Here is an 11,790-nt window from a genome sequence, read left to right as displayed (position 1 = left end):
AAAAAGAGAGAGATTGCCTTGCTCAAGGCCAATGGCATCTAGGATTTTATACCAGCAACCCTCTGGTTGCCAGCTCACTTCCAAACAGATTATTTTCCAGTCAGACCCAGGATTCAAACTGACAAACCTCCGGTTGCTGGCTTGTCTCTCTAACAGCTTGGCTACCTGCGCCACTACTAAAATATATACATTTGATCCTCAGTAGAAGAATACCAAGTTTAATGTCTCTATTGTGCTGTCCTTTATCCTCTTCCTTTGTTCCAATACCTCTTCTATCATTTCTCTGTCTCCATCTCCTCTCCTTTGTTCCCAATACCTCTTCTATCATTTCTCTGTCTCCATCTCCTCTCCTTTGTTCCCAATACCTCTTCTATCATTTCTCTGTCTCCATCTCCTCTCCTTTGCCTCTCTCCACTCATCTACACCCCCCCCCCCCCCCCCCCATCCTCCCTCTCTGGCAGTAGTGTTTGTTTTGGCTGATGAAGTGTTGGCCTTCCGGAAAACACTGGGACTTTTCCAGGAGATTCCAAGCTGTATACACACACATTTCACTGGCATTCCAAAAACACGGCATTCCAAAAACACGGCATGACAGAAAGCAGTAGGAGTTTTCCACAAGGATCGAATTCTGTTTTAACAGCAAACAAAACTGATTTAATGTTGACGGTATGATATTAGTTTTGGACCGTACATACAGGCCTCCCGTTGTTGTCTAACCTCATTGACACTGGCTTGGATCTCATATCATGTTTCTCCAGTTAAGCATCAGAACAGAACTAGCACTGTCAACTAGATTGTCTATTCAGGAACCAACTTTGACATGCAGGCAGGCAGGCATGGACACGGACACGCACACGCACACGCACACACACACACACATGTGGCCTTCCCGGAACAGTAGCCACCTCAGCGCTATAGGTAGAGAGGGTGGGAGGGAGAAACAGAGCTGTTGAAGACAGAACAGTAAAACGCCTGTGACTGTCTGAGAGACTTTTAAACCTTTCTCTCTCTCGCTCGCTCTCCCACACAGACGGGGCTGATGGTGGCGTGTTACCAGGGTTACGTTGACGTTGTCATAGCGTTGGCTCAGTGTTGTCACCTGGATGTCAACTGGCAGGACACTGAGGGGAATACCGCCCTCATCACAGCTGCACAGGCAGGTACGACACACACAAACACACACACCCGCATGCGCACACACAGATCCACAAACACACACACCACACACCTGCATGTGCACACATAGACCCACACAGTTCAAAAAGGTTCACAAGGCTCTCCCTCTCGCCCCCCCCCCCCTCCAGGTCACATAATGATCAGTAACTACCTGTTGAACTACTTCCCTGGTCTGGACATAGAGAGGAGGAACTGCCATGGTTCACTGCTCTGATGAAGGCTGCTATGCAAGGCAGGGTGGAGTGTGTACGAGCCCTGATGCTAGCAGGTAAGTACACAGATGGACAAACAAATTCACCTTGTTTATATTTAACTTACTTTAACATATATTTTCATCATTCATATTTCAATCATATTTACCTGAAAACAGTAATTTAAAGCAGAAATAACATCTACCAGTAGGGTTCAATTTGACATCTGAAGGATCTCGTCATACATTGACCTCCTTGCCTCTCCTCTCTCCTACTCTCCTCTCTCTCCTACTCTCTCCTCTCTTTCCTCCCTCTCCTCCTCCTCTCTCTCCTCTCTCCTACTCTCTCTCCCTCTCCCTCCTACTATCTCCTCCTCTTTCCTCCTCTCCTCACTCTCTCCTACTCTCTCTCCTACTCTCTCCTCCTCTCCCTCCTACTATCTCTCCTCTTTCCTCCCTCTCCTCCACTCTCTCCTACTCTCCTCCTCTCTCCTCCTCTCTTTCTCCTCTGTAAGGAGCTGACATGGAGGCAAGGGACTTTGGTCGTCAGCTGACCTCCAGAGAGTGGGCGTTTTTCACAGGACGCTACGACCAGCGCCTGGGCCATGACACGCCTCCACTCCAGACCCTGTCCTTATCAACTGTGTGACGCATACAGGTAGAATATACTTGATGAGTGATGATGATGATGAGGATGGTGATGATGATGATGGGATGATGATGAGGATGATGGAGTTGAGGATGGTGTGATGATGAGGATGATGGTGGTTGATGATGAGGATGGTGGTGATGATGATGGTGATGATGATGGTGGTGATGATGATGATGGTGGTGATGATGATGAGGATGGTGGTGGATGATGGTGATGATGGTGGTGATGATGAGGATGGTTGGTGGTGATGATGATGTGATGATGAGGATGGTGGTGATGATGGAGGTGATGATTCTTATTATCATTATACGATGTCATCGGTATAATTTCATATTGCAATTCTTCCAATATTATTTCCTAATCTGATATAATTGTTCCAGTCCAGAGTGGCCCCAGCTTGCTTCTCTAGTATCTAAGGCCCGGGAGCCTCGAGGCTGTATGCAGCGTATATCAGACACCATACGAAACGCTCTGACATTTGCCAACATCACAGAGCCTCACGACGAAGGAGTATTAGATCACCTAGTCACCATGACAACAGCACTGGGGAGCCCCTTCGTGGCAATGGCTTGTTCCACAGTGAGTTAGAAACTTCTGTTTCTTCGTTCCTCTCACTTCTACTGTATTTAACCTCTCTCTCTGTCTTCATGTTCTCATTGCTCACCCCCCCCCTTCCTCTTATATATACCTGTTTGTACTTGCTCTTCAGGTGTGTCCAGCAAGCCCACCCTGCGTGGGTAAACGTCGCTACTCCGTCCCAGAGATCCTCCGACGCCAACGGGCCAAAGAACTGAAAACCCAGAACCCTGAGAGGCTCGACAACCACAGCAAACTCTTCCAGAACTCACAAGTCACTCTGGTGCCCAAATCTCCAAAGGACCGGCGAACCATCCTGCTGCCGTCGAACAAAAACCCCACCACGACTAACCCTACCCTCGGTAAGGTGTCTGGGGCTGGGGCCTCTTCCTCCATGGCCCTGAGAAAGACTAGCCTGCTGCCTCTGGGTATGGTGAAGTGTAGCAGTGTGCGGCCGGGGATGTCCATTCCCAAGGTCAGAATCTCTAAGGCCCCAACGCCGACCTTTGAACCTGAGAGGGTCCACAGGAAGAGCAGTTTTAAAGACGGAGGGGGCGACTTCCTGCAGCTTCCCAAGTGGAGGTATAAAGAACTGAAGGAGGAGAGGAAGAGAGCGGAGGAGGCGGAGAGGAGGAGGGTGGAGGCGGCCARGAGGCGGCACCTGGGTTCCAGGAAGAGGAAATGACATCGTAGGAGGAAGTGATGTCACTCCACCCTGTCCTCCACTGTTGCCTAGGTAGCAGTTCAGAGTTATTTGTTTTGCTTTTTGAGGCAGTAAAAGTGACAGTGCTTTATTTTCTAATGCGTTTGATTCACAAAATCAGCAGTATTTTTTTATAGTGTGATTTCTTTATTACCTGACACTTACCCAGGCTACAAACCCATATGATCTGACTGTGTACAGATCATGTTTCACTAATATATCTGACACATCACACGTTGAAACTTTATTGCCTAAAATGATGATACTATACGCTTCGGGAAGGGTTAGAATGGGACAAATATAAAGGGTTAAAATATTGCGTAGCCTATAAAACCTTTGAGTAAGCCTACCAGCATGTCAAACTGACTTATCGTCAAAGATAAACARAAGATAAGCATTATTTTGTAACCAATGGCATTTGACTGACATTTTTAGATAGGAATTGTGCTTTGATATGTTGAAATGGCATCTACTTTATATTGGCTTTTTGAAAGCTTTTCTAATTCTGTGAATGTATTTTGCATATAGATTGTACCTCATCAGGTATTTTTTTATTATGAGTATACTATATATAAACTGTTTTTATTTTCTAATAAAGTAGGCATATTTTGAGAATGTGAATAAAAAAAGAAATGTCTTAGAGCAATATTATGTATCAAATGGGGGAAAACTAAAACTATATCCTGAAATGTTTACATGTTATGAATGAGATCAAAGTATTGCTACTCTGACCTCAGATCAACATCTAGGAGCACCTTCATCATGTGCTTATTACAAACACAGGTGTGTATTCCGATCAGACAGAAGCCATACTATTGGTTGAGAAGTTGAACAGAAAATAAAGGATGAAAATAATAGCTGGGAGGTAGGATCACAAATGGCAACTGGAAAGTCTTGATATAATATAGTATTATTTTGGTAGGGATTTATATAATATAGTATTATTATGGTAGGGGTTGATATAATATAGTATTATTTTGGTAGGGATTTATATAATATAGTATTATTTTGGTAGGTATTTATATAATATAGTATTATTATGGTAGGGATTTAGATAATATAGTATTATTATGGTAGGGATTGATATAATATTATTATGGTAGGGATTGAAGAGAACAATCTAGAAGAAAAAGAAACGCCCACCTATTTAGGCGAGGTGCTGGTTAGCGGAGTAGAAAACTTAAAAATAAAGGAGAGCCGCACACTCTAGGAGCTCAGATGCAAAAGTATTTAATTTACCAACGTTTCGACAGGCAAGCTGTCTTCTAAATATTTTTGCATCTGAGCTCCTAGAGTGTGCGGCTCTCCTTTATTTTTAGGGATTGAAGAGAAGACAATTTCACAGTGATAACCCCAAAGACAGGACTGGCTTTAAGTGCCATATTTTAGGTGTGTCTAACAGCCAATGTGATAAGTTGCTATGGAGTTACTAGGAATCAGTGGTTGGCCCCAAAAATAATTTATGTAAACAAATGGAGCAGGCTATGCAGCAGGAGCGTAACACTAAAATGCTTTCCCAGACATATCACAAAGACTCCAGGTGAATTCTGTGTCTGCRCTGGTCCCCCTTTAAAAGGAATGGACGAAAACTCTCTACACTCTCTGCTTATACGAGTCCAATTTTTWAAAAGTCTTTAGTGAACACGTGTACACTTCTCTCAGGAAGCCACGCTATGGATTTACGAAACAGATTCACAAGTTTTTTTTTTTTTGAGTGGTAATGGAACTACAGTGGGACCAGCAATATCTAGTCCGTGTACTCTACAATATTCTTGTTTATGGTGAATAAAAACACAACTGGAATGCAATGCGCTCTACTGTTTGTGTTTGTGAGGGTGAGTGACTCTTTCTAAAACATAAAAAAGGTGGTGCATAATTTCCTTCTAAGTACCAGGTGCATCATTTCCTTCTAAGTAGCAGGTGCATCATTTCCTGCTAAGTACCAGGTGCATCATTTCCTGCTAAGTACCAGGTGCATCATTTCCTGATAAGTACCAGGTGCATCATTTCTTTCTAAGTACCAGGTGCATCATTTCTTGATAGGTACCAGGTGCATCATTTCCTGATAAGTATCAGGTGCATCATTTCCTGATAAGTATCAGGTGCATCATTTCCTGATAAGTATCAGGTGCATCATTTCTTGATAAGTACCAGGTGCATCATTTCCTGATAAGTATCAGGTGCATCATTTCCTGATAAGTATCAGGTGCATAATTTCCTGATAAGTACCAGGTGCATCATTTCCTGATAAGTACCAGGTGCATAATTGCCTGATAAGTACCAGGTGCATAGTTTCCTGATAAGTACCAGGTGCATAATTGCCTGATAAGTACCAGGTGCATAGTTTCATTTCCATATTTTGTTCTGTTACAGCCTGATTTTAAAATGTATTAAATAGAGATTTTGTGTCACTGGCCTACACACAATACTCCATAATGTCAAAGTGGAATTATGTTTTTAAAAATTTTTACAAATTATTTTAAAATGAGAAGCTGAAATGTCTTGAGTCAATAACTATTCAACCCCTTTGTTATGGCAAGCCGACATAAGAATTTGCTTAACAAGTCACATAATAAGCGTGGACTCACTCTGTGTGCAAACATAGTGTTTAAGACGATTTTTAAATGACTACCTCATCTCTGTATATGTTTAATGTATAATGTCCCTCAGTCGTGCAAAGAATTTCAAACATAGATTTAACCACAAAGACTAGAGGTTTTCCAATGCCTCGCTAAGAAGGGCACCTATTGGTAAAAGTGTAAAAAATAAATAAACAGACATTGAATATCCCTTTGAGCATGCTGCAAGTTATGAATTAGGCTTTGGATGGTGTATCAATACACCCAGTCACTACAAAGATACAGGCGTCCTTCCTAACTCAGTTGCTGGAGAGGAAGGAAACCACTCAGGGATTTCACCATGCCGCTAGCGGTGACTTTAAAACAGTTACAGAGTGTAATGGCTGTGATAGGAGAAAACTGAGGATGGATCAACAACATTGTAGTTATTACACAATACTAACCTAAATTACAGAGTGGAAAGAAAGAAGCCTGTACAGAATACAAATATTCCCAAAACATGCATCCTGTTTGCAAAAAGGCACTAACGGTACACTGTAAAAAAATGTGGCAAAGAAATGAACTTGATACAAAGCATTAGGTTTGCTGTAAATCCAACACAACACACCACTSAGTATCACTCTTCATATGTTCAAACATGGTGGTGGCTGCATCATGTTATGGGTACGCTTGTCATCTGAGTTTTTTAAATAAAAGTAAACAGAATAGAGCTAAGCACAGGAAAAATCCTAYAGGTATAGTCTGCTTTCCAACAGACTCTGGGAGACAAATTCACCTTTCAGCAGGAAAATAARCTAAAGCACAAGGCCAAATCTACACTGGAGATGCTTACCAAGACGACACTGAATGTTCCTGAGTGGCCTAGTTACAGTTGTGACTTTAATCTGCTTGAAAATCTATGACAAGACTTGATAATGGCTGTCTAGCAATGATCAACAACTAACTTGACAGAGCTGGAAGGATTTTTTAAAGAATAATGAGAAAATATTGTACAATCCAGGTATGAAAAGCTCTTAGAGACTCACCCAGAAAGACTCACAGCTGTAATCACTCTTAGAGACTTACCCAGAAAGACTCACAGCTGTAATCACTCTTAGAGACTTACTCAGAAAGACTCACAGCTGTAATCACTCTTAGAGACTTACCCAGAAAGACTCACAGCTGTAATCACTCTTAGAGACTTACCCAGAAAGACTCACAGCTGTAATCACTCTTAGACTTACCCAGAAAGACTCACAGCTGTAATCACTGCCAAAGGTGACTCTAACATGTATTGACTCAGGGGTGTGAATACTTATGTAAATGAGATATTTCTGTATTATTCTCACTTTGTCATTATGCGGTTTTGATTTTAAATGAGTGAGAAACATGTTTTTAAATTCATTTTGAATTCAGGCTGTAACMTTTTAATTTTTTAATAACTCCAGGGGTAAGAATACTTTCTGAAAAGCACTGCAATTAGCAGTGGAAYCAGTCATGTACAAGCCATCATTATGAAGGGAGAGGGATAGGCTGCAGACAGAGAGCCATAAGATAATATTAAAATCACTGTTATGAAAAGAAGCAGTCTGAGATAGTCACCTGAGATTATAAACCCTGAGACATGGTCAGCAATTCTGTCAGCCTGGCATCTCTCCATCTGCATATCCACCTCCTAACCACAGATCTAGGATCAGAGTCGTCAAAACCCAATCCTTACCATATCCAAACGTATAACAGGGCTGGGAAACTCAGACTGACACACTCTGCTGGGGGACAGGGGGTACTGCACGACAGGCTCAATTCACTGTCACAATGAAAATACAAACATATGATCACTGATTTAGAAAATGGCCATGATAAGGCTTTATAAATAAGCATGACTACTATTTTATCCAGTCTTAGTCCTTCAGTATCAGAGGTCTGTGTTAGTGGGACACATGTATCAGAGTAGAGGTCTGTGTAGTGGGACATAGTATCAGAGTAGAGGTCTGTGTTAGTGGGACATAGTATCAGAGTAGAGGTCTGTGTCAGTGGGACATAGTATCAGAGTAGAAGGTTTGTGTTAGTGGGACATAGTAATCAGAGTAGAGGTCTGTGTTAGTGGGACATAGTATCAGAGTAGAGGTTTGTTAGTGGGACATAGTATCAGAGTAGAGGTCTGTGTTAGTGGGACATAGTATCAGAGTAGAGGTCTGTGTTAGTGGGCATGTATCAGAGTAGAGGTCTGTGTCAGTGGGACATAGTATCAGAGTAGAAGTCTGTGTTAGTGGGACATAGTGTCATAGTAGAGGTCTGTGTTAGTGGGACATAGTATCCAGAGTAGAGGTCTGTTTAGAGAGAGGAAGGGAGGGGAGAGAGTAGAGAGAGGGTGGGGAGAGTAGACAGAGAGAAGGGAGGGGGAGAGTAGAGAGAGAGAGAAGGGAGGGGGAGAGTAGAGAGAGGGTGGGAGAGTAGACAGAGAGAAGGGGGGGGAGAGTAGATAGAGGGTGGGAGAGTAGACAGAGAGAAGGGAGGGGGAGTAGAGAGAGGGAGGGGAGGGGGAGATTAGAGAGAGAGAAGGGAGGGGGGAGTAGAGAGAGGGAGGGGAGGGGGGGAGTAGAGAGAGGAAGGGAGGGGGAGAGTAGAAGAGAGAAGGGGGGGGAGTAGAGAGGGAGGGGAGTAGAGAGAGAGAAAGGAGGGGGAGAGTAGAGAGAGGGTGGGGAGAGTAGACAGAGAGAAGGGAGGGGGAGTAGAGAGAGGGTGGGAGAGTAGAACAGAGAGAGGGAGGGGGGGAGTAGAGAGGGAGGGGAGGGGGGAGAGTAGAGAGAGAGAAGGGAGGGGGAGGGTGGAGAGTAGAGAGAGGGAGGGGAGGGGGGAGAGTAGAGAGAGAGAAAGGAGGGTGAGGGTGGAGAGTAGAGAGAGGGAGGGGAGGCCTGGGAGAGTAAGAGAGAGGGAGGGGAGGCCTGGAGAGTAGAGAGAGGGAGGGAGGAGGAGAGAGAGAGAGGGACTGGAGAGTAGGGAGAGGGAGGGGAGCAGGGGAGAGTACAGAGAGGAGGGAGGGGGGAGGCAGGGTCGAGTACAGAGACGGAAAGGGGGGGAGAGTAAAGAGAGGGAGGGGCGGGGGAAGGCAGGAGAGAGTAGAGAGAGGGAGGGGAGGGTAGAGTAGATAGAGGGATGGGGAGGCAGGGGAGAGTAGAGCGAGGGAGGAGTAAAGAGAGGGAGTGGAAGGCAGGGGCGAGTAGAGAAAAGGAGTGTGAGGGTGGGGAGAGTTGAGATAGGGAGGGGGAGAGTAGAGAGAGGGAGGAATAGAGGGTAATAGTATAATTTATGGTGTGTAGATGGTGTGTGTATAATATTTGGTGTGTAGTATAATATTATGGTGTGTAGATGGTGTGTAGTATAATATTGTGTGTTGTAGTATAATATTAGGGTTCTGCAGTTAAATTATGGTGTGTGTAAATAGTTATTGTGTTGTTGTATAATATTGTGTTTGTAGTAATATTATGGTGTGTAGTATAATATATGGTGTGTAGTTATATTATTATGGTGTGTAGTATAATATTATGGTGTGTAGTATAATATTAGGGTGTGTAGTATAATATTGTGTGTAGTATAATATTATGGTGTGTTGTATAATATTATGGTGTGTAGTATAATAGTTATGGTGTGTAGTATATATTATTGTGTGTTATATAATATTATGTGTGTAGTATAATATTAGGGTGTGTAGTATAATATTGTGTGTGTAGGGTGTTGTATAATATTATGGTGTGTAGTATAATATTATGGTGTGTAGATGGTGTGTAGTATAATATTTGTGTAGATAATATTATGGTGTGTAGTATAATATTATGGTGTGGTAGTATAATATTATGGTGTTAAGTATATATTATGTGTGTAGATGGTGTGTTGTATAATATTTGGTGTAGTTAATATTAGGGTGTGTAGATGGTGGGTGTTGTATATATTATTGTGTGTTGTATAATATTGTGTGTAGTAATAATATATGTGTGTAGCATAATATTTGTGTGTAGTATAATATTATGTGTGTGTATATATTATGGTGTGTAGTAATAATATTATTGGTGTGTAGTATAATATTATGGGTGTGTAGATGGTATGTTGTATAATATTATGTGTGTAGTATAATATTAGGGTGTGTAGTATAATATTATTGGTGTGTAGATGGTGTGTAGTATAATATTATGTGTGTAGTATAATATTGGGTGTGGTAGTATAATATTTGTGTGTAGTATAATATTATGGTGTGTTGTATAATTTATGGTGTGTTATGATATTGGGTGTGTATATAATATTTGGTGTGGTAGTAAATATTATGGTGTGTAGATGGTGTGTTGTATATATTATGTGTGTAGTAAATATTATGGTGTGGAGTATAATATTATGTTTGTGTAGTATAAATTATGGTTTGTTGTATAATATTATGGTGTGTATGTATAATATTATGGTGTGTAGTATAATATTATGGTGTGTAGATGGTGTGTTGTATAATATTATGTGTGTGTATAATATATTATGGTGTGGAGTATAATATATGGTGTTGTCAGATGGTGTGTAGTATAATATTATGGTGTGTAGATGGTGTGTAATATATATTATGGTGTGTAGTATAATATTTGGTGTGTAGATGGGTGTAGTATAATAATTATGGTGTGTAGTATACTATTATGTGTGTAGATGGTGGTTGTATAATATTATCGTGTGTGTATATATTAGTGTAGTTAAAATATTAAATGGTGTGGAGTATAATATTATGGTGTGGAGTATAATATATGTGTGTAGATGGTGTGTTGTATAGATATTATGTTGTAGTATAATATTAGGGTGTGTAGTTACTAATTATGGTGTGTAGATGATGTGTAGAGTTAATATTATGGTGTGTAGTATAATATTTTGGTGTGGTAGTAAGCTATTAGGGTTGTGTAGTAATAATATTATGTGTGTGTAGTATATATAGGGTGTGTGAGTATACATATTGTGTGTAGTATGATATTTGTGTGTTTAATATTATGGTGTGTAGTATAAATATGGTGTTATAGTATAATATTATGGTGTGTATATACATATTATTGGTGGTGTATATATATTATGGTGTGTAGTAATAATGATTTAGGGTGTGTAGTATAATCCTTGTGTGTAGTATAATATTATGGTGTGTAGTATAATATTATGGTGGTGTAGTATAATATTATGGTGTGTAGATGGTGTGTAGTTTAATATTATGGTGTGTAGTTATAATATTATGGTTCTGTAGATGGTTGTGTAGTATAATATTATGGTGTGTAGTATATCTATTATGTGTGTAAGCATGGTGTGTTATGTATATATTATGTGTGTATATATTTAGGGTGTGTGTACTATATTATGGTGTGTGGAGGTTATAAATATTATGGTGTGGAGTATATATATTTAGTGTGTGGGGTTATAAGTATTTGGTGTGGATATAATATTATGCGTGTGTAGTATAATATTAATGGTGTGTTGTATAATATTATTGGTGTGTAGTATAATATTATGGTGTGGGTAGTATAATATTATGGGTGTGTAGATGGTGTGTTGTATAATAAATCTATGTGTGTAGTATAGATATTATGGGTGTGGAGTATAAAAAAAAAAAATATTCATGGTGTTGTAGATGGTGTGTAGTATAATATTATAGGTGTGTAGATTGGTGGTGTAGTATATGTTATATATGGTTTGTGTAAAGTATAATATTATGGTGGTGTGAGATGGTGTGTAGTATAATATTATGGTGTGTAGTATTACTAATTATGTGTGGTAGATGGTTGGTGTATAATATTATGTGTGTAGTATTATATTCGGGTGTGTAGTATAATATTATGGTGTTGGAGTATAATATTATGGTGTGGAGTATATATTATGTGTGTAGATGGTGTTTTGGTGATAATTTATGTGTGTAGTATAATATTAC

At 40.6% G+C, this 11,790-nt stretch overlaps 1 protein-coding gene across 1 annotated transcript; it reads left to right on the top strand.

The window, feature by feature from the left end:
- Positions 1-1,018: 1,018 nt before the first annotated feature.
- On the top strand, positions 1,019-5,099 carry LOC112079435 (ankyrin repeat domain-containing protein 33B-like; the record flags this gene model as incomplete). Its single annotated transcript, XM_024145395.2, is given in 7 exon segments — positions 1,019-1,160; positions 1,305-1,373; positions 1,376-1,444; positions 1,882-1,967; positions 1,969-2,024; positions 2,399-2,597; positions 2,728-5,099. Coding segments are annotated over 7 exon segments (1,173 nt in total), but the record flags the coding sequence as incomplete, so codon positions are not given.
- Between the last annotated feature and the right edge of the window lie 6,691 nt (positions 5,100-11,790).

Source organism: Salvelinus sp. IW2-2015, unplaced genomic scaffold (assembly GCF_002910315.2).
Source record: "Salvelinus sp. IW2-2015 unplaced genomic scaffold, ASM291031v2 Un_scaffold7987, whole genome shotgun sequence".
Taxonomy (NCBI): Eukaryota; Metazoa; Chordata; class Actinopteri; order Salmoniformes; family Salmonidae; genus Salvelinus; species Salvelinus sp. IW2-2015.
The sequence above is the reverse complement of the archived record's forward strand: the minus strand, read 5'-3'. Positions and strand labels throughout refer to the sequence as shown.